This window comes from Punica granatum, chromosome 1, assembly GCF_007655135.1.
Source record: "Punica granatum isolate Tunisia-2019 chromosome 1, ASM765513v2, whole genome shotgun sequence".
Classification (NCBI taxonomy): Eukaryota; Viridiplantae; Streptophyta; class Magnoliopsida; order Myrtales; family Lythraceae; genus Punica; species Punica granatum.
The window spans coordinates 13,182,606-13,205,867 of NC_045127.1; the positions used below are offsets into that span (position 1 = coordinate 13,182,606).

The window sequence follows — 23,262 nt, forward strand, 5'->3', positions numbered from 1 at the left end:
TCAATATTTAGTTTCGACCATTTTAGATTAATGTTCCAAATAATTTAACTTCCTATAAAAAAAGAAACTATTGGTTTTCAATAAAATTGTTTAAGATCTTTTCATCATTTAGGCATAGCAATATTGACAAAACAAGCCGGATGCAAAATATTTGGTTGCGGGATCATAAATGACACTAATGTTTCACAGGATTAAAGGGCTCAATCTAGAAGTCAGATGACCCAAGGAGTTGTTCCTGCTTTGTTCGGATCAAACGTCAGATGTGAGAGCTCAGTGAGTCCCTCTAATGAATAAAAAAAAGTATATAGACAGTGTCGAGATATTATTTAGCAAGACATATTCTAGACCAATTTACTGTTCTCATGAGACATCGAGTATAAAATTTAGATAGAGATACTGATATTAATATGCCCAAAACTTTCAAACACGGTAATCATTGGTTCAATCGAACTCGGAATCACTGGAATTACTCAAACCAATGGATGGGTATTTTTCTTTCTTGACATTAATTTTGGTTATAAATGTCAACCTGGAATAGGTGAAAGCAGCATTGAAGTGTGATGCTTGAAAATTTTATAAATTAATGGCAATATTGAATGCATGGATCAATTTAGGGTAGAATAAAGAGCATCAGAGATTCCACATGACCACAAAATGGTCCAAAGAGAAAAACCGCGTTAATCTAAGGAGATAATATTTAATTTGTGATTTGTCACGCTACAAAACGTGAAAGCGTACCAATAAAATTGCACAAATGAGTGAATATGTTTATTAGCATGCAAGTAATGAGCTATATAAACCAGTAGGACAAGTAAATCTTATTGATTTTTTTTTCCGGTTACAAAAGAGGTTCAAAGTCTAGTACAATGAAAGAGAAATCTTAAATAACTAATAAAGGGGCACGGTCGTTTGAACATGCGATCTCTAAATCAACGGATAAGGTGTGCACTATTGTACTGTATCTTTTTTTTTTGGATAAATTTTATTGATTTCTCGGAGGAAGAACTATATTAAAATTTCCCCTACCTAAAACAGTCAGCCTATATAATAATCATAAAGATATTAAATATTATTGGAATCCTGTGATCTCAGCAGACAGTGGCCTTTTTCCAATCATTGGGGCAATACCAAAATACTTTTCTTTCAAAATATTCCTGGATGATTTTAGAACCCTTTTCATAGTTCTTTACTTAATATTATCTGCTTTAACAAAATATTTTCTTTTCATTATAATATATATATATATATAGTTTTTTTCGAAACTGAAGGATATATAATGCAGTAGTGAGTTGTGACTTTGTTTTCGTTAGAACTTCTTTAATGAATAAATTGTGCTTTCTCAGTAGACTTTCCTAAACCAATGAACATGGCAGCAAACTGATCAATGTTGTTGCATCTCCATCATCAGAGAAAATACTACACATACATACATAAAATATGTACATATATTATATAAAGAAATTACATTTTTCATTGGTACTTGAGTATATGTCTAAAATATGCATGCATATATGAACTCTATCACTAGCTTCATATTGAGTGTGACATCTCAATTTCCTTCTTTGAGGTTTCTCTCTCAGTACTTCTCTATTAATACTCAGCCCCCACCATTCCTTATGGCTGTTTCAATTTCATAAACATCCTTTAATATCTATCCACTTCATCATCAACTGTTTCCTCGACTTCTTCGGGTTCTCCAATGGGAAGACATTCTTGCTGTCACAAGCAAAAGCTCAGGAAGGGCCTGTGGTCCCCCGAGGAAGACGAGAAGCTCGCAAGGTTCATCATGATGCATGGCCATGGCTGCTGGAGTTCTGTCCCTAAACTTGCAGGTCGGTTCGGTTATCATCTTGTAGTCCCTTTTTTCTAAAACAAACGTCTTTGAGGTAAATTTCTGGGTCGAGGCAAATCAAGGCTACTGCTAATATGACAGAAAAGAATAGAATTTTCAGGTTTGCAGAGGTGCGGGAAGAGTTGCAGGTTGAGATGGATTAACTACCTGCGGCCCGACTTGAAGAGAGGCACATTCTCGGAAGAGGAAGAGAACTTGATAATCGAGCTCCATGCTTCTCTTGGAAACAGGTAAGATAAATTTGATACTTTAGAGAAAATTAAAGACACGTGTAATCGAACCATATTCAGGATTCACAATCTATAATTATTCAGGTGGTCTCAAATAGCAGCACAGTTACCAGGAAGAACGGATAATGAGATCAAGAATTTGTGGAACTCGAGCATCAAGAAGAAGTTAATGCAGCAAGGGATTGACCCGAACACTCATAAGCCGCTCCTACAAGCCATGAATCGAGATGAAACTCTCAGAGATGATGGGCAGACGCCGACTGAAAGAAGCACATTTACTATTGATACATTGAGCTTGAGGACTAATCCGAAACCAGACAATCCCCCGAGTCTGTTCTCCAAGTTTGGATTTTCTCTAGACTCAAATCCTTCGGTTTGGTTCGATGCCTCAAACTTCAGTCCACCGTCGTTGAAGACAGCTTCTTCTTCAAGTTCGACTTCGAGCTCTTCCATGCCCTCGGAATTGGGGTTGAACCTGAAGCCAAGCTTTGGGATATCCACCTGGGGCATCGCGGGAGACAGCCAAGCCCAAACACAGCCCTGTGATGCTGAGGAAGTCAAGTGGTCTGATTATCTCAATTTGCCATTTCTGGTGACAAGCACAGCTCAAGAAAGGCAACCTTTGGGAGCAGCAGAGAATATTCTTCGGAATGTTTCATCGGATGAAGCGAAGTCGACGACGATGGAAGCTAGATCGGATGTTTACTGTAAGGATACCGTGAGATTAGCTACTTCTTTTGGGAAGTTCTAACTTGAGGATTTCATATAATTAATTTAATTTGAAATTATGAAGGAGATAAAATAATAATGGAATGAAGGGCATATAGCAGTTTCTGAGCAGAGCATGCTCTGTTCTTTTTTTTTTTTTTTTTTTTGCTTAACTGTCTCTTGTAAATCACACGATTTACTTTTGATTTGTTAAAAAAATTAATGTCTCCATAATCTTGGAAAAAATGTATAAGAGTTTCTATTGCTTCAGTTAATAAGTAAACAATGAGGATGGCCAGTCGCTGTCCCGAAAAAGATAGAGGTTATCTCAGGTCGGTGATTGCAATGACCCGAGTCACCTTTCACGCGCTCTGATTGATGCAGGGATGTGATTTTCTGGGACATTTCATGCAACCTAACTCGAGAAATCGAACATTTTTCTTAATCTGGAAGACAATTTGGAGCATTATTTAGATTGATCATAGGGATAAGCATATGCTTGTCTGGTGGTGACGTTTGATCTAATAATAGCCCCACGTTTCATATCCATTTTAGCTTTCATGTTGCCAACATTATCCGCGAAAGATGAAGCACGAAGCAATACTAAATTACTTCTGTGCAGTACCCTGCAGGTCCCATGCGTACTACACAATATGATTGATCGAGTGCACTGCTCTTAAAGCAGTCATATTTCTCTTGAAAGAAGCCTCCAACTAAACAGAAACATGGAGAATCAGAGTTGAGCTTTGAAGGCAAAATACAGGAAACACAGTTGTTTCTGCAATTTCGGAAGATATTTCATGTCATAAACAAATCTTTTGTTCCAGTATCCTGATTAAGAATGCTGTATACAAGAAGTTCGATCCACGATGAAACCGTGCAATAAATTGTTGCAAGAACAAATAGTACATCTATAGATCAGATCTTCATATGACTGTAGGAAACTCGGAAAATACTTCTGCATATATATAGTTATCGAACGAATTGGACAGGAAACCTTGCGATTTGTGTGATGGGCAATGGCTTTCTCATCACTTACATAGCTTTAGCAAGGTCCTGATTCTATCTTTCCAACTTCGCCAGTTTGAACAATTATAAATTTTCCCTGAAATATTTAATTAAATTTAATTAATTACCAGAGGGAAAATAATAATGGGAGCTTCAATGTTCCAATATTTGCAGCCATCATTCAAACACCAAATTGTGGCAGGTGTTGTCACAAGGGTACGGACAGTCGATGGCCTTAACACCGGACCTGTCGAAGTACCAGTTCCCGACTGATTGGGCGATTCCCTGTAAGTCAAAAGTTTTACAATATTAAAGAGGATTCAGGAAAAGGGAGATCCAAAGTCAGCAAGAGTTAGAATTTCTACAGTTACATGCCTTGTTTCTGATACGAGGAGAGTTCGGGGCAAACCACGTGTCCTGTCTCTCGGTCTGACAGTGAGCAAAGCACGAATTTATGAAGAGGCCGTTCTTCTTGGAGCCCGAGAAGCGTCTTATCGATCTGAGCATTTGGTGTCGGAATGCTAAATGTTTCACCGAAATGGGGGAAATCAAAAGATTTAGAGAAACAAATGTGAGTTTAAGTTTTATAACTGATGATACCTTACTTCTTGTGAAGAAGTTCGGGAAAACATAAGGAAACGAGAAGTAGTAAACCTTGCAGAAAATTGATCTGGGGAGTGGTGCAACGCGCATAATTCTTTCTGCATGCATTCCAATATCCACGTGGATCAACCATAGGTGGGGCTAAACTGGCTTGTACCTATGTCAGATCAACAAATTTATCGGAAAACAGATTTTTTTGAGTTATTTGTTAGGCAAATCAGTCATTTCAAATGCAAAAAAGAGGGAAAAGAACATACTTTATGAAACTAAATTATGCAAAACATCGGTGATCGGGTGTAGTTTGGATGCCAAGAACTCAGAGAAATTCAGTTTTCTGTTTTTCTTTTTCTTAGATAATATGCAAAATGAACAAAGTCTACTTAAGTGCAATCCAACATTTTCTTTCCCTAGTTTTATTTCTAAGATGATAAAAACGGAAATCTGGAAAATATATCAGAATCTTTCCTTCCCCGGGGGGGGGGGGGGGGGACATATTTCTATGACTGACCTGCCATGTATCATAAGCTGTATTCAGAAGAAACAGTGGAGTCTTAATACTGCTGATCATATGTTGCGGGAAGAAGCACTGTTGATGCAAAACGAATAAGTATTAGTAGTTCGGCAATGATATCATTAATGGAATCAGATTTATGGCTAACAATTACTTAAGAATTTACGGATTTGAAGACAAGGTACCAGAGTCGGATTCAGGCGGTTTGTACAAGTCAAGGGTAAGCTGTTTCGAACCCCCTGGAAAGAGTGATAATTAATATTTCACTAATCAAATTGTGCTCAAAGGAGGGATCAGTAGAAGCAAAAGTCGAAAGACATCATCGTCCAAAGTTTGCTAACACAATAAAACTTCTTGAATTATCGAGTAATGTACTCTGATACTTTCTGCATATCAGCGCAGAGACAATTGAGAAGATTGATTTAGTGGGTAAATAGTCAAGACGGCTACCTGTAAATTGACAACACCTCCAAAAATTCTTCTCAATGTGCGTCCTCCTGATATGTCGAGTCTGATATTTTGGGTAGAAGAATTACAATGATGCAAATTCTGGTAACTGAAGTGCCACAAGCATGTAGGAGAACAAACTGACACTTACGCATCGAGAAATAATCCTCCATCACTCAGGCACTTGACTCTGGTGGTCCCAGGAAAAAGACTACGGAATTCGTCACAGCGCAGAATTGAGGCCACCCCGCCCGCAGAGCACCCAGAGAGAAGAGCCTATAAGACCGTCAAATTTGCTATAAGATTAACGAGAGAAACTGGAAGGACAAAAGAAGAAGTTCTCTCAGGAATGCTTCGCATTGAAACTGCATCAACAACTTCTTAGCAAAAAAAATCAGTTCAATTGATCAGGTAACCAGGCAGTTCCGAAATATCAGAACTAAACCAATTGATATAGCAAACACAAGGCATGTTCCTGAGGCATCTTAAAAGAAGAATCAAAGGGCATACAGGTCAGCTCATGTGATGAGTCAAGTGATGGCTGAGGAACTTTAGGAATGTCTGATGGACTGAATTAGTAAAACGAAAGGGTCAGGAAGTGTAGTCTCACCTGATTGGCATGGCGCATCCCTTGCGACATCAAATCTTCCATGACAGCTCGCCATATTCGATGTCCTTTAAAATGGAGCTGTGATGCCTACATACGAGCAGAAGTACCACAAAGCAATACTCGGTATCAGTAAACACAAGAATAACTTTGAAGGTTACATTCAGAGAGACCCTTTGGAGTAGTCAAACTTTGGTCACTTGTACTAACCTGATGCTGACTGTCGCCACTGAATGAGGCTCCGTCGCAGTAACGGACTTTGACTCTGTTCCAATTGAAAAAATCTGCAAATGTTAAAATTTGCATACCGAATATGCTATAAGTATCTCTATAGGATAAGCTGCATTCAAGAAATTAATTCGTTATAAAGTAAGAACATTTCTGCATCAGCAAAATAGAGCAAGGTGGAAAAGAAAAAAAGAATAACCAGGATTTTCGTCGGGTCTGCTGCTAAGAATTCCTATGAAGGGGATCTCCTTCTCCATGTATGTTGATGAGCCGCGGTGGGTTTTCTTCCGGTAGACACAATTTCTGATTGTATCACACCAGCCTCCTCCCTGTTCTTGGAAAAGTATGTTTACATGACAAAGTCCCGAGTTGTTTAGGTTGTGGAAGAAAATTGTGTACGAAGATTCGAAGCCAAATGGTAGTTTTGATTCTTTGGCAAATATTCTTTGAAAGGATAAGCCGAATGACATTGGAGAACTGTGATGGAACATCACAAACACTGTAAGATCAGTTTCTAGCGCTTTAAGAGATCATGAAAAATAGGTAACTTTCTTAGACAAATCGTTTGTGAAAAAAAAAATCCAAATTGCTAATTCGAGGTTGAGTTTTCAGAGAAACGCAACAAATCAATGGGTTCTATGACCATCCTACCTCCAAGTGGATGAGCCAACTATTTGCGCCTGACCCATATCCTCGGTGGATGTGGTAACCCGGTACAGTCCCGTCTAAGCAAACTGCAAATATCAATGCCGAACTGCACATCATTAATACGAGATAGAAACTATGATGCCACTTTCAGCATCCGATTTACCAGCTGATCCCATCCTGCTCCCTTGTTACTGAATGCAACTGTACGACAGAATCGACGTGAATGCTATTGCGAAACAATCCCGTCTCATAAAAACGATCCCGTTCTGATCTGTTGCCATTATTTTAGGCAGAACATGGCATGAAAGCATCAAGATGACAATGCCTATACCGTAAAGTCATAATATCCGATCAACGCGATTAGTATCCAAAACCAGCATTAGTAATACCATCATCATCGAGATAAGGCCACTAATGAAACCACTAGCTCTGTCATAGAGACAAAAAGGAAAAGTGCTAAAATATACAGATTCGAAGAGCAGACCTGCTCCTTTAGCTGCAGCTCCATAAATAAGACTAAGCCCCACCATCAATGGCCTCCTGCTACCTCCATAACCATGCCCTTCTGCTACATCATGGAGCTCTGTCACGTTCAAGCCCTCAAGCCCACACACCGAGTAACACCACAGAAGCTCCACAACCATCAACACCCACATCAGCTTCTGAGCTCTAGACCTCATTTCACCGACCATAATGCAGAAAGAACAAAAATGAGAAGCAAAAAACAGAGGAAAAACCCAAACTTCTTCAGCAGATTCTGGGCAGAAAGTGTTGGAGCTGAAGAGAGAGGGAGAGAGAGGGGACTACAGAGAGAGAGAGAGAGAGAGAGAGAGAGAGAGGGACGGAGAGGGAGAATGAGAGCAAAGTAGAAGGAGGGAAGTACTAAATAGGGACATTGGTTAGTGACATACAGTTAGCATATAATGCAGTTGCTTTGTTTTTTGTTTTTTTTTTTTGGGGTTAATGATTGTTAATGGCATCTTTCTGGTATTTAGACAACAAAAGAAAGATTTTTTATGGGTTTCTACAAAAATCTAAAGCAACCCTTTTATTTTACTCAGTACCACTAAACAATTTTGGGCATTCTCCCTTTCCATTTTTCAAGAAAATGAAAAACATTCTGTCTCTTCCTTCAATTAGTTGTTAAATTTTTTTAAAATAAAACCCAAAAACTGCTCCATTTTATGAATATTGGAAACATATCAACAAAAGATTTCCTAATTTTTGTTGTCTCCGAGTTGATCTATACAAGGAAAAACTTCTTACTTGAAAGGTAGAAATTGCAGTAGAAAGTAGAAACTGATACCTACAAGAGCCACTGCAAGCAAATTTGGAGGAGAAAGTTGGAATCTTTGCAGGGCTTCTAGAAAAGAGTGAAAGAAGAAAACACATGCAAGACAACAGAGAACCCCATCACAGACCAACAATAAACATAAATAAAATACATAAATAAACAAATGAATAAATAAATGAAAATGTGCGGAATATTAAGCTGAGATGGCAGATAATTAAAGAAGCTGAATTTAAGAGCTTTCATGGGGCCCTGGGGACTGCAATTTTCCCGCTTACCGCTTCATTTGTAACCAATGGAGGAGAAGAAGAAGGCTCTTCAGCGGTGTATGTCACTTCACGTCACTTTATTAAGCGTGAATTTCATTTTCCACCCTGAAGTTTTTGGTTATGAGTTGTTTTGCATCTTCTAGTTTACGACAGCCGAATATGCTCGAGGAAGTTCTGGTTCTTGTCTCACCTTTCATGCGACATCACAGCCCAGGCACTGTCAACGGGTTTAACCTTGAACTGTTCCATTACCTGCGGATGAGCAGAGGTGCGAAATGAGACTATGCAGATCAAGTTTAGGGTAATTTGGAAGATTTTAAGATTTTTTTTTTTTGCCCTTTTTTTAATGAGGCCGAACATTCCATGGAATATGGTGAAAAAAACGAAGATCTAAGATGCAACAGTTTAAAGTAGTTGCATTATACCGAAAGAGGACGTAACGTAGTGGCACACGCCCTCATCTGCTGACTTAGAGTTCATACACTCAATAACTACCCATATTTTTATATTAGTTATTTAAGATTTTTATTTCATTATACTGGGTCTTGACCCTCTTTTATAACAAAAAAAAAGTCGTTGCATTAGACATGTAGAGTACGTAAATTATTTAGAATTGCAATAAAATAGTTAAAAGCTTAAGTATATTATACCTATATCGAGTAACTAACACATATTTTTAGAAATCGATTAAGGAAAATCACTTGAAACTATACATACCGGATTTTTAGATTAGTGCGTTGCACAGACTCTATGAATAAAAAATTTATGATAAAAATTTAATTTATTTATGATATAAGAAATTTAATTCGATAATATTTATTAATGTGGATTTTCTACCTACCAATGTATATAACATACAAAAATTATTTTTATACTTTATAAATTTGTCATAATATGAAAATACTTAATTTACTTAATACTCTTCAATATTTTCACTTTAACAAAGTATTAATAAATTATATTTGCTTTGTATGAATGCGGAGATATTTTTATTCTTAAATCATATGAATCTTTTTAGATTCTATGATAATTGTATGAATTAACATATTATAAAAAGAAAATATATTGAACTCTAAGAGTGAACCTTATTTTCATATCTATTTATTAATTATAATTATAGTAAATGTGTTTTATTTTATATAAAGTAAAAAATTGCATTACATTTCAGTAATATAAAGAGTTCATATAAACTAACAAACATAGAATTCTTTCTATATCTAAACAGACATACGATCACTTGTCTCACAATAATTATTTAAAATAATTATCAAAATATATTTTCATATATATATATATATAAGTATATGTATATATATTTTCAGAACATATATACTTATTTTATTATTCTTCAATAAATATTTTGTTAATGTGAATTAATTGTATATATTTACAATTAGGCCACTATTTAAGGCACTCATATTTAGGTTTATATATATATATATATATGGTAAAATGAACGATGCTTGCAAGAAATAATCTTAATAAATGCTGACAATATTGTAATTAATTAGATTATATTGTAGAAATTATAGTTGACCATGACCTAAATATTATAAACGCTAATATTCTAACAATAAATATATTATTTAATATTTGCAATAATCCATATGAATAATAGTTAACTATAGTCAATCTATCCATCAATACAATAAACATACACCCATCTATAGTTCATCTACCGTTTATGCTAAAATTAACTATATTTGCGATCAATGCTATTAGTAAGGAAAAAATTTAAATATATAAAATCAAATTTTTGCTTGAGAAATATCGTCATTTCTAGTAAAAATAATGTTCAGTCCCTTGTGTTACTGGGCATTGCATGGATTTCGAATCATAATATTAACATTTTTAAGGAAAATTTTAACTCGTAAAAACAACAAGAAACTATTAATTTCAAGTCTCAAAGAATAATTTTCTAATATAATAGGCTAAATTTAAATGATCCAATGTTAATTTTTTAAAATAGCACTGAGAGAATTGCAAAAATGGTCCTATAAGTTAAACCTTTTTTGACATCGAGTCCTATAAATTTCATTTTGACTTTTGTAGTCCTAAACGTTTACTCCGTTAGACACTTATGGTCCAAATCGTCATTGATTGTAAACCGGCGCTGATGGACATAAGCGACGTTAAATCTTTTCTACTTGTATTTAAAATACCTATGAAATTAAAAGATAAGAGCGATAGTCCTAAAAGTTTTTCATTTTTTGAACTTGAGTCCTATAAGTTCAATTTTGGAAAAAAATATTCTAAATTGTTTTAAAAATTGAAAGTTTTAGTTAGTTCCATACTGATCGTTAACGGACGATGATGTGGACTTAACGTCGTGAAAATTTTTAAATTTATTATTTATTTAAAATTTTAATTTTTAAAAATAAAAAAGCCTTTAAAATTTTTATAAAAATAGAATAAAAACTACATTAAATTAAAAAAATTCTATTTAAAAAAAAAGACAGGGGGGGGGGTAAGAAAGGGGGACTTTCTGGCCAGAGCCTCCGATGACCTCGTCCTATTTGATGTCTTGGTAATTGCCCAATACCTCTCATTCTTCAACGAATTTGAAAATTATCTTCTACTTTTTAAAATTTTTATAGTTATTTTTAATTTAATTTTCTTATTTATTATTTTTCAAACTTATTATTCTTTATTTAATTTTCCTAAATCTTTTAAAAAAAATTTGAACTCTTTATGAACTTCCTGTAAATTTTTTAACTTTTATTTGATTTTTTTAAAATTTTCTTATTTTTTATAAGCTTCTTGTAATTTTTTAACTTTTATTTTAATTTTTTTGAATTTTTTCTTTATTTTCTTATTTTTAAAAATTCTCAATTTTTTTGTAAATTTCATTAATTTATGTAGTTGTTTAGAATTTTTCTTCTGTTCTTAAAAACTTTTATATTTTCTTTTAAATTCTTTTCAAAAATTTTAAAATTTCTAAAAATATTTAATTGTTATATTTTTTAAATTTTTTCTACTTTTGGTTAATCTTATTCAATTTTAATTTTTTTAATTTATATGCTTTTCTAAAATCTTTAAAAATTTTCTGAAGTGGCCCGCGATGGTTGGTCCACGTGTGCCATATTAACTGCCAATTGTAAGCTTTTTTACGGCATGAAGTCCACGTCATCATCTGTTAACATCTGGTGATGGAATGAGCCAAGACTATCATTTTTTGAAACGATTTTGGACCACTGTTTTCAAAATTGAACTTATAAGACTCAAGTTGGAGAAATGAAAAACTTTTAGGACAATTGCTAGGCATTTTCAGTATAGGTGGAAAAGATTTAAAAGCGTTTACGTCAACATCAACACTAGTTAATGGTCAGTCACCACACGGAGCACACGTTTAGGATTGAAAAAATCAAAATGAAACTTATAGGACTCGATGTAAAAAATGACAAAATTATAAGACAGTTTTTGTAATTCTCCCAAATAGCATTTAGTGATATTTTTACTTTCAAAGTCATTTTTTTTTCTTTTTGTGAACACAAGTTCGTAAAATTAGTGTTTGCAAATGATTCTTTTGGAAATCTAATTAATAAGTGAACTTAATTATTTTCAAATAAAAATTATATTGATTAGCGATAATTTTGCAACTAATCTTTTCATTTAGTATGCATTGCATATTTATTTATTGCATATATTTAATTTAAACAGTACTAATCGTTTTGTACTATTTTTTAAGTAGTATTGTTCGAAACTGATATTTTCATACATAATTTTTTTGTTAAATATGACAATAAATTATAATAAATGACTTGTAATAATGTATTTATTTATTCTCAATTAATAACTTTGAATAGAATGAAAATAATTTTTATTTCAATTTTTCACATTTATTTATTATTTTGATATGTCATTTTGATAAAAGTTTTAAAATTATTGCTGCATTTATTTGAAAAGCATTTAATGATCTCAAGTGAAGCTTGGAGATTGGATCATTTATTGATCTCAAGTGAATTTTTTACTTGTTAATAACTTTCAAATGGTTGTAGACCTTTTATATTTGATTTTAAAATGAGAAAGTTATACTAATATAGAAAAGATATATAATATAAGAAATGTCTCATCCATGTCATGTGTTATATCTGACTTTAATAATAATAATAATAATCTGGCATTAACTTTTATATATGTTACTGTACTAATTAGATCTGACATCGTGTGTTGCGTTAGATGGACCCGCTTAATTTTATGGCTAATATATTACCTTAATCATTTTCCACCCACATGATTTTGGTGTTTTGCATCCTCCAGTTTTTATCGGGTAAATATGCTCGCCGAAGTTCTGGTTATTTCGCAGCACCGTTATCGTGAATGGTTAACCTTGAGCGGAGGTGTGAAATCGGACTATGCAGATGAAGTTATGGTAATTTGCTATTGCAAAGAGATTTAATATTCTTTTTTTTCCTCCTTTTTTAATGAATCCGAACATTCCGTGGGATGGGGTGAAAAAATGGGGAGATCTACAATGCAATTATTTGAGGTGATTGCGTTATATATGCAGAGTAAATTATTTAGAATTGTAATAAAATAGCTAAAAGTTTAAGTAAACTGGCACATATATCGAGTAAATTACACATACTTTAAAAAATCAGTTGGGGAAAATTAATTAAATCTATACATATCTATGCATATAGTAAAATGAATTATGCTTACAATAAATAATCTTAATAAATGCTAGCAATATTGTAAAATTAATAATATATTTATTATGTTATGTTATATTGTAGAAATTATAGTTGATCATGACCGAAATAATATAAATGTAATATCCTAACAATAAATATTATTATTTAATATTCTAACAATAAATATGTTGTTTAATATTTGCAACAATTAATTTAATATATATTAGTAATATATAGTAAGATCGTAGTCGATCTATCTATACAACAAACACACATTCTCATCTACAGTTAATCTATTGTTTATACTAAAATTGACTGTATGTAAGCAATTAATGCTAATTGATATATTAAATAGAACTTCTATTTGAAAACCATACTCGTTTCTAGTAGAATTACTTACAATTAAAGTAAATTACACAAACTTTTAAAGAGTATTTACTTACACTGTTAGTTTGAGCATTTGGGACCACTTTAACTTTTAATAAATTAATTGAGTGTACCATACCATCATTTGGGATGATTGCACCATTTTCCGAGTAAAATGGTCCACAGAATTCCTAATTTTCTTCAAGAAAATGGCACTAAACAAATTGCTTTCGGGCTATTAAATCTGCAGGGACTTGTCAGTGTCGGAGTTGAAGGCGAATGAAGAAGCGAAACTTTGAGGAGCATAAGGTGCAAAATGATCAGGAACATGAAACTTCAGGGAGCAAAATCAAATTTCTTATAAATTTGAAGCTGAATTTATGAACATCAATAAATTGTTTCACATTGGTTGCCCACTTTGAACCCCAACAGAGCCTTCCACCGACACTAAGGGACAGTTCACGGGGAAAGCACTGCACATTTAATTTAATCCATACCCTACGCTACGGCCAACCACACCAATGCCATGGATTCACTCGCAGTTCGATTTAACGTTTCGTATTCGTGTTCTAAGATCCGGTCTATCTCGACTTTTGCTTTATGAGAAGCGAATAAATGTGTTTGGTCATGCCTGGCACGGGTCGGCGGGCTATGAAGCTGATTTCATGTGATCTTCATATCTGATTAACATTCATGTGCTGCCATGAACTCACAGTTCATTTAAACAGTTCGTTCATACTTTAAGATCTGGTCTGTCTCGATTTTTCATTTATGCGAAGCGGAAAATGTCTTTGAACATTTTTCTGAGTCAGGTGCGTTCTTATATTGGGTCATTTTTCGTGTCCTTATAACTGTTATCATAACAATCTTATGCACATCTGCGTCGAATCAACTGCTTAAAGGATTGCAGATAGAAGAAGAAAGTAATGCAGCGGGGCGAGCATGAGAAGTTTTGAAACCGAACCAAATTGATAATTGAATTGATTCAGAAGTCCTGCTCTATGATGCTCGATTTTCAATGAATTATCTAGTTTCATCACGAATTTGCTTCGCATCATCTAGTTGCATCGCGAATTTGCTTCGAATAACCGAATCGTACCTCTCCCAGCCAATCTGGGCAAATAAATGCATAAAATCGAACTGCATGGGAAAAAAGGAGCTACTTTTAGGTTTGGGTTAATACCAAGCAAAATTAAAATGGGAGCTTGACGTCGAACGAGGCCAATCCAGAGGTAATTCTACGCTCCGGCCTTACCTTTGATAGTTACCAGTTCACGAGTCGTGTTATCAGCGCATATACCTTTGATAGTTCACAGTTCTACTCACACGTCTCGAAAATCAGTTGGATGTACAGTACACATATATTGAATGAAAAATATAAGGCGATGCATGTGCCTCTTCTGATCTTTATTATTGTTCAAGATTGTCATGCCTTACAGCTGATTGTGCTTGGAACCACCTGACCTAACAGGCAGGGCCCATCGCACAGCAAATATCATCATTTGGACGGCCTCTTTTCCAACGTTGCGGCTCAAATGTAGCCCGAAACCAGGATCAAAAGATTCCTTTTCATCCGATCAGTCACAACGCCGATTTTTATATGTCCAATTGAATTATAGCATACGTAATATGCCAATGAACTCGGGATATAATCTATGCCTGACTTAAGGCAAGAATCTCCCGTTCGATGATCCACCCGGCTGGGCATTGATAAAGCAGAAGGAAGCTATGAAACTGGTTAGAGTGGAGAAACCAATAATGCAAGAAAAGGGAAATTCCTCATCAATTTGTATCTGCTGAATGCTTTTGTCAGTGTTTGCACCAAAACATTCCAAAAGAAATTAAATCTATCCAATCAGTGCAAGGCAGTCCCCTTCGCTCAATCTCCATCTCATAATGATAATATCACTAATGCAAAATTTCAGCCCCAAAAAATTGATCCTTATCCTTCCTATGAATATCATCATCAGTAGTCGATAAGATCAAGAAGTCCGTTTTCAAAATTTCTGAAATGTATCAAGTAGACACTCATTTTTCCTTTCAATTCCCTATTGCGTGATCGTGTGCTGGAGTGTTGTCTCTGGTTCGGCCGAGAAAGTACAATGAAGCCACACAAATCAGCACATCAGTCAGCATGAGACCCACCACGTCAAACACGAACTTCGGGGCAAATAGTCCCCAGACCTGATGAATGTAGGAGTTCAGATCTCGGGATGACATGTACTAGTTGGAGTAAAAATGAGCAGAGAATTCAGGGAAATGTCATGTTCAGTTACCATGAGATGTCGCCTGTGTACCATGACGCATAACAGGGTTGCTGTGACTGTTGCAGCAGTAATAAATCCGTATATCATGTAGACCTGTCATGAGAGGCATCAATTGATTGTGGGAATTGGAAAAACGAGGTGCAGATGCAGCAGAGAGAAACTCCGAGCAGGTTATAGACTTACTAGCGATAATCTTGCGAAAGGAAACCCCTTTTTCTCGTCACCTGCAGTCAGAAGAAGAAAGGGGAGTCCGAATATCGGGATAATGTGTGAGAACCCGAAGGTGTCAATTGTCAGAAGAATGGCTTGGCGCACAAGGACAAACTCATCGAACCTGCACATTGAATGCATGCAATAATCGTTCATACAAAGTCATACTAAAGGTCACACAAGTACTTATCCAGAAAGGTGGGAAAAAAACGACGCAACAGCAGAACAAGACAGCAAGATAAAGTTGGCAACATATCTATGTGAAAGGAGAGTGGTCCATCATATAATTAATCTGGATAATTGAGAAAGCAACAATCCAAACTTACCCAATAAAAGCTGCCCCGTATCGGAGACCATCGAAAGCACACCTGAACAGGAAGAGTTGCTTCCGGTTAAGGAAAATAAGAAGCACATAAAGAGAGGGCAGTAGACCAATAATAATTAACTTAAACATGGTATTCCTTGTCTAAAAGTAAAAAAGGAATCTTTAAATGGAAAAATGCTATATCTTTGGTAAGAAATCGAATGTCTTACCAGTGACCCGTGCAGAAAAACAGACACACTGCAAAAAGGCACCATTGTGTCAACGATAGAGGATTAACAGCCAAAACTAGAGGAGTTCCACTGGCATTCCCTTCTAGGTCGTGAAATCTTACTATGCAATAGCCTGAGAGCAGAAAATTATTGTCAAAAACTGCGATCTCAAATCGATAAGGGACCCAATATATACAGAAAGAATGAAAAAATAAAGACGCACGCAACCTCCAATTAAGGTTGCTAAAGCCACTAAAGGACCCTGCTGCCCTGATATTATGATCACTGTTGAACTCCACGCAGATAACATTGCCAATGAGTCGGAAATTATGCTTCTTCTGCAATCTACAACAGCCTTTTCCTGACAGGACAGCTTACTTAATATGAGCAACAATATCTGTCCAAATCCGATTGCATATATTATCCTTGGAAGAGTATTTCTCCCAACACCATAGGAGGCCAAGCCCAACATTTTGTTCTCACTGGCCCATTGCATTGCTATGAGAATGTAACTAAAGATAGTTCCTAAGAGAGTGATCTTTGAAATCGCTCCAAAAGAACTGCCAGTGATGGCCTTGTACAGTAAATGGACCAAGAGCAATAGGGCTAGCATGGGCAAGAGTTCAAAGATATGTGTCCAAACATGGTGGCTTGTGTCAATCCCGAGCATCCACGAGGGGTTAAAATGCAGAAAGGCAGAAGTTGCAGCCTGCTTTGATAGCCCAATTTCAATGGTAAACCTGATGATTGCAACTAAAATAAGAAAGAGTCCTGCCTGCACATATATCACGTATACTCAGCACAGAAATAAATGCATTATTTCATCTTCACGAATTATCAGCTTGACGTTGCACTCCTGTACTAATTGCTGCAAGAGAAACAGAGGTACCTACTTCGAGGAGCATCTTCCTTCTCATAATCGAGTATCTTAGCATGACAAGTCCACTTGTAGCCAAAAGAAAGTTTGCCACTTTTCCTTCTTCAACTGAAAATCAACATCCAGAAATATGAAACCCAAAGAAAGGAGAAAAAGAGTCATTTCAAGAGCATAAGGCGTAAACCTTTCAAAAGCAGTCGCAGAAGAAAGGGGTTAGAAACTTACGAATATAGCTGTTTGAGAACAAGCTCCACATGCGTATCATAACTATGATAGAAGCAAATACTAACCCCAAGGAAATCTTAGAGTTTCCACATGGATTAAAGGGAACACCACAAGCCTTACTAAGCCTATAGATAACGAAGACATGGGTAAAAAGTGACATAAGCATCATTCCTATCCCAACAAGCATCATTGGCAGATTGAACTCTGTCCATTTCGAACGCGCCAGCTCAGCAACACTATTTAAAAATTTGACATAGGCGTCGATTTGGTGCTTCAGGGAAGATGGTGATAAATCATTGCTTTTACTTCTGTGAGAGGCATTGTCCTTGATCTGTCTGTAAGTCTTCTCTGCTTTCGTGTACATGTCTGCTATGCGAGAGATATCTTCAGATGAAAACCCAATCATAGATGAAGCTGAATAGATATCAATGTATCTTTTCACCTGTGAAAGAGCAACAATAGAACTACCTTAACGGATCCCTTGTTATTCACTACCATCAGAAAAACAAATAATTATCACTGCAACAAGAAACTCAGTATGCACATTGTTCTTTATCAAACCCCTTTGTGATTCTTAAGATTCTCAGTGCTGGTCCTCACAGTATGCAAAAATTTTCGAAAGTAATAAAAAGGTAGTTATATCAAAACATGCACGAGACTGGGAAAGTTTTCTTCTTTTCCACCTCTCTTCTTTAAAAAATGAAGAAAATAAGAAACAACTTGATGGAACTATACAGAAAAACTGGTTTCTAAACATCTAAAAACACAAGAAAACAAATTTTGCTCTATACATTCTTCATTTTTCAAAGTGAAAAATAGACAACAGGATAACTTAGAACAATTTTCTAAAACCGAGCAGGTTTTACTGAGAGCAACAGATCATATTTCGCCATCTACAAGTTCGAAAAGTTGTTGAAAGTATGTGAAATACATCAAAATATGAGGGGAAAAAAACCTTTATGAAGTGAAGAAGATTGAATATGTGATGATTGTCGATCAGGCATGAAATTACCTGCCAAGTGTTGACACAAAGTACATTAGCATAATTAAGCAACCATTCTTTTGATGCCAATTCATATTGATCAAGTCCCATGGAATTGTCCTCAGAGTTCCCGGTATTGACCGCTAAAGCATACATCTCAGGATTAACATGCCCAATACTGCAAGAAATCAATCTCATGAGCGCTCGATTTTTCCGATTTACACCCAGTGAAGTCTCTTCCAAATAGAAATTTTCAGAACATTCAGTGCTTCAGAAGTTTGAATCAAATAATACAGGCAGAATATGGAAGGCTTTAAGAATAAGTACTAGAAGTTGGAAATTGACCCATATTGCGTAAATTGTCATCCACGGTTCACTTACAAAGTCAAGCTGAAGGATATATTAAAATTTGACCAGAACTCATCAACTTAATAGAATTGACATCTTGATTTGCAAAATATAAGAGCGATGAAGCCATATCCGTTATTCAACCACAAGCTCTCACTGCATTAGCATTGCCAGAAGATTAACAAAGTCAATGGAACATGGCCATTGAAAGGGAGCTTACAGTGCACCTTCCAAAAGGAAAAGGAATGCCCATCAAAGCTGAGACTGTGGCTGCAAAGTCGAGCTGCAGCAAAGATATCCTCAAGTACATGAAGTACAATAATATATATATATATATATTACTATTAATTATATACTATCTGACTATTTTTATATTTGTTGAATGATTCCTATATCAAGGACTACAAAAATAGCTGAGTGTACTATCCTCAGAAAATTGACCTGTTGGAAGTTGCTTATGCAAGACCTCCTCTCCTGAAAGATGAAGACAATAAAAGGAAAAATGAGTGGTAATTTTAGGCAGGACATAGCAACTTTTAAGTCTCAGTTAAGAATGGAAACATTCATTCACTTTTCTCTTCAACGAAAATGAAAAGAGAACTTCAAACGATTTGAGCATGTATTACTAACCATCTGCTCATCTGACTACAATCTAAACATGCTATATGTTTATTCACAATTGTTGTTCCTCTATAATTGCGTTCACTTTTAAGTGCAAGACAACAAGCTTAGAAAGAAAGATTAGCACGGACACAATCCTTAAGTAATTAACCAAAAGAGGTGCAACAAAGTAAGAGAAATTGAACAGAGACATTAATGATATAATTTAATCTGATGCATTGGAAAAATTGTTCGCAGGAAAACAAAACATACCAAATCAAATTCACAAGGAATGTCAAGTTCCGGTACTATTGGAGAGGGCGGCCTCCTAAAACTCATAGCAAAAGTTGATGTTTCAACCTGTAATAAGTAGATCGAGTTAACAAATAGCATGATTTCCAGAAGGACCAACTTGAGCTCACAAAGTCAAACATTTAATGCAACCTCTTCGGGGCTCCCTCCTCCATGATCACCATTAAGAGTTTGCCCATGGTCACCCATCACAAGAAGATATGTGTTTTCATGTAGTCCACCAGGTCTTGATTGGCTTTCGAGTGCATCAATTACTTTCTGAGGAAAATGATATGTGTAAAAATTCACAAGATGTAGGAGAGTCCGTTTTCCAACATTGAGATGAAATGATGAACAGAACCAATCTATCACATGAGAGAGAGAGAGAGAGAGAGAGAGAGAAGAAATTCACAAAGAACCAAAGGCTAAATATCGGTGAAAAAGAATTGAGATGAATAATATGTTCTTTGAGCAATTACTTGAATGTCTGAAAAGATACCTCAAGAACACCATTGTACTGTTCCAACTTTTCTATCATTGGAGCAGAATCAACCCCAAATATGTGTCCAGCATGGTCCTGAACCACAACAACCAAAAGACCACTTAGCATGATGCACTCTGCCATTCTGCAATCCAAGGGTTAGGCAATTGCTTCTATTAAATGCCCTTGACTGGTAGCAGATAAATTTCTGGGATAAAGGAGAAAATATAAGATCAAGTTCACTAGCCCTAGTTTATGTAAAAATCGGGATAGAAGTCAGCAGTTTAGTAAGTCTTCACGAATACAGGCCAATTAGAGATATTTATCACAATTGAAGGACCATCAATTTTTTCTTCCTCTTTTGGGCCAAAAGGACCATCAGGTTTACTCACTGAGATTTGGAAACCAGCAGATATATAAATTGAAGAGAACACTTAACCCAAGAAAAGAAAAAGAAAAAGATGAAGAGAACAAGGACAATGAGGTCTCCATCCATTGATGAATGAGAAGGTAAAAGGTTCATTGAAAAGAATTTTTCTAGTCATGAATGCAAATTAACATATTTGTCCTGGGCGACAAAGACAGAAATATTTACATGAATAATATTTCAGAATAAATTAATTATTAATAGCTGAAAGTGCAACGGCATGGGTTCAGTAGGCTATCAGTGCTGCCCAGTAAGATATGGGAGACAAAAAGAAAAGAGTTGACTTCTGTGAGTATGCACATCAATGAAGAAATTCTTCGTAAAAGAGTTATGGACATGGCAGCTACACTAAAACCAGAGTTTTCAGCTAGCTGATCAAATCAATCTGTTAGATATTTTTCTAGGTAAACGAAGTGAAGTTACTGGCTGTAGCCTAACTAGAGGATATGAAGAATAATATACATACCACACCGAGAAAATGAGCAATCAGAACATCCCAATCTTCTTCATACAATGTTGGAAGCAGGTTATCGATACATCCATTATCAACCTGGAGAGTCGAAGAAAGACATCAGGGAGAGACTTCCTAAAAGTTGAATATATATAAAACAAAGGGTATACCGTGTGCAAATCTTTCACGTTAAAGGAAGGAAATGGATATGATTTTCTGAAATGATGAGGAAACAGTTGAACCCATGTGTCATCTCCCATCATCACTACCCGCTTCCCATTTTCAACCAGCTGTATTGGTCATTACGTAAATAAAATTAACATTAAACATTTCCAAATTGAAAGAAATAATTTCCTGGTATGGGGAATTAAATAAACCTGATGGATTAAGTTGTCTTCAACAATTGCTGGGGCACCAAAGCTATTTCCAACGTCGATGAAAGTAGGCAGCCCACCTGTTGTCAAGCCCTAGAACCATTAAAAGGGTGACAAGATACTGTCAGAGAATCATAAAAGCTTCATATGGGATGTTTGAGCATGCTAAGGACATCCCTGCCAAGACCACAGAGTTTGACCTTCAAACGCTGCAAGCTTGTCGTAGGCGGATCAGCGATTGCTTTAAATATTCTAGCAGATGATCCTTCTCCAAAAGCCAGCTTCTGTAGAACTGGTAATCTGTCCATCCATGGCTTTTTCTCTATAGGAGCCAAATGAATGGATCAGAGGCAGAACAAAATGTATGCACACTTTAATTCAGTCAAAAGATGCAGAAACATAGCTGCTTGTCGCCATAAAATGCAATATCCAGAGACGAACATTTCTATAATATAAACAACTACAGCTTTGTCTATACAGGAATCAATAGACGTGATCTGAGGCAAAGCAAACCCAATGAATGAGACAAAAACTCGAAGCTTGTCAACTATAAAGTAGTTCAAACACACAGAAACTTGCTGAATTGTTATCCAGTTTTGCCAACGACTGTGACTTGCAAACTATTGCCCAATGCAGTTTTCCCCAAGTCTCAACATTACTCATGGATCCTTCTAGTTCCTCTCAAATTCAAACTAATTTTTATAGACCTGCCTCTCGAAATTTCTCTCAACTGTTCTTTGCTTTGTCTTATGGGATTTAATGTGTGATAGCAACATCCAACTAGCCCAATAAATTATCTGGATTCATGGTAACAGCGAGGAAGATTGGTAAGATTGCTGACCTTTAAAGAACGAACTGGGAGCGACAAAGTCAAACCTGGAAGCACGGAAAGGCAACAACTCAGAAACAGCTGGAAGTACTTCAAAGAAACTCATTCAAGCATATACGCAAACAAATGGTGCGCATAAACACCTGATAGCATCGAGAACGATGATCACTAGTCGCCCAATGGCGGGCTTCGTCCAGCAGCGACCCTCGGTCGAGTTGACATCCGAGCCCTGAGGAGAATTAGAGAAGCAAGGAGATTCCTTGGAGACATCGGAGCAGTTGCTGTGGAATGGGAGCTCAGTGCGAGTCAGCAGGAACCCGCGCGTGAATATCAGAATCGCCACAGCGTGAAGCGCCATTATTGCCCAGAAGAAGCATAGTGTTCTCCATTTCTTCATTGACGATTCGGACAGCGATCTGCTACAGAAAGATCCGACCTTTGTTCCCTGTCGGAAGGATCTGTTCCTTCAGGCAGTCTCGTATTTTGATCGGAAAGGTCACTTCCTTAGGAGCCACGGAGAAATGTCGTCTCCAGGAACTGAAGTTTGAACAAGACCGTTTATTTCAGTTGGACCCTTGTCATTTTGGTGGGTTCTCGATATGCATCCTAAAGTTTGGGTTTTCTTGATTAACATCCTAAAGTTTGTGATGCCGTCCCATATCACCCCCCAACCAATGGTACAAGTGTCACCGATCTCAAATTCAATCGCCTGCAGCTCGTGACTTGATCGATAAACTTCAGTAGTTCATTTGCGGAGTGAGTAGACACAAGTCAATTGAGTGTAGACGACCGAAGAAGATGGAGTTTGATAAATCATTATCAAATTGAAGAGTGAACATGGTTTTCAGAATCATGATTCGAATCGTAGAATCGTACGATTCTATGATTCAAAGGAGGTCCTACGATTTCGATTCAGTGGGTGACTCGGAAAATCCAAAATCGGAAGTGAATCGGGTTTGTGAAT

General features: G+C 36.0%; 3 protein-coding genes across 8 annotated transcripts; 1 reads left to right on the forward strand and 2 right to left on the reverse strand.

The window, feature by feature from the left end:
* Positions 1-1,505: 1,505 nt before the first annotated feature.
* LOC116189312 (transcription factor MYB61-like) lies at positions 1,506-2,922 on the forward strand. 2 transcript variants are annotated; one of them, XM_031518927.1, is made up of 3 exons: positions 1,506-1,832; positions 1,944-2,082; positions 2,167-2,922. In XM_031518927.1, the coding sequence occupies exons 1-3, from the start codon at positions 1,700-1,702 to the stop codon at positions 2,831-2,833; spliced, it is 939 nt and encodes a 312-aa protein (XP_031374787.1). In that variant the 5' UTR covers positions 1,506-1,699; the 3' UTR covers positions 2,834-2,922. The 2 variants fall into 2 exon arrangements, with proteins under 2 accessions (XP_031374787.1, XP_031374796.1); XM_031518936.1 differs by having other exon boundaries at positions 1,514-1,832; positions 1,953-2,082.
* A 643-nt stretch (positions 2,923-3,565) lies between these two features.
* LOC116189308 (pectin acetylesterase 10-like) lies at positions 3,566-7,710 on the reverse strand. The gene is made up of 12 exons (XM_031518913.1): positions 7,327-7,710; positions 6,846-6,928; positions 6,394-6,523; positions 6,177-6,250; positions 5,970-6,056; positions 5,511-5,635; positions 5,363-5,423; positions 5,098-5,151; positions 4,910-4,987; positions 4,453-4,558; positions 4,174-4,319; positions 3,566-4,083 (listed from the first exon to the last, which is right to left on the reverse strand). Exons 1-12 carry the CDS (start codon positions 7,532-7,534, stop codon positions 3,976-3,978), a joined length of 1,260 nt encoding a protein of 419 aa, XP_031374773.1. The 5' UTR covers positions 7,535-7,710; the 3' UTR covers positions 3,566-3,975.
* Positions 7,711-15,158: 7,448 nt separating this feature from the next.
* Positions 15,159-22,833, reverse strand: LOC116195655 (GPI ethanolamine phosphate transferase 3). 5 transcript variants are annotated; one of them, XM_031524953.1, is made up of 20 exons: positions 22,442-22,832; positions 22,311-22,345; positions 21,670-21,791; positions 21,473-21,562; positions 21,266-21,385; positions 21,111-21,194; positions 20,236-20,313; positions 19,890-20,015; positions 19,719-19,805; positions 19,287-19,319; positions 19,073-19,128; positions 18,471-18,675; positions 17,516-17,957; positions 17,307-17,398; positions 16,642-17,188; positions 16,414-16,546; positions 16,206-16,247; positions 15,853-16,003; positions 15,679-15,762; positions 15,159-15,586 (listed from the first exon to the last, which is right to left on the reverse strand). In XM_031524953.1, exons 1-20 carry the CDS (start codon positions 22,693-22,695, stop codon positions 15,443-15,445), a joined length of 2,925 nt encoding a protein of 974 aa, XP_031380813.1. In that variant the 5' UTR covers positions 22,696-22,832; the 3' UTR covers positions 15,159-15,442. The 5 variants fall into 5 exon arrangements, with proteins under 5 accessions (XP_031380813.1, XP_031380834.1, XP_031380819.1 ...); XM_031524974.1 differs by having other exon boundaries at positions 18,471-18,527; positions 19,066-19,128; XM_031524959.1 differs by having other exon boundaries at positions 18,528-18,675; positions 22,442-22,830.
* Between the last annotated feature and the right edge of the window lie 429 nt (positions 22,834-23,262).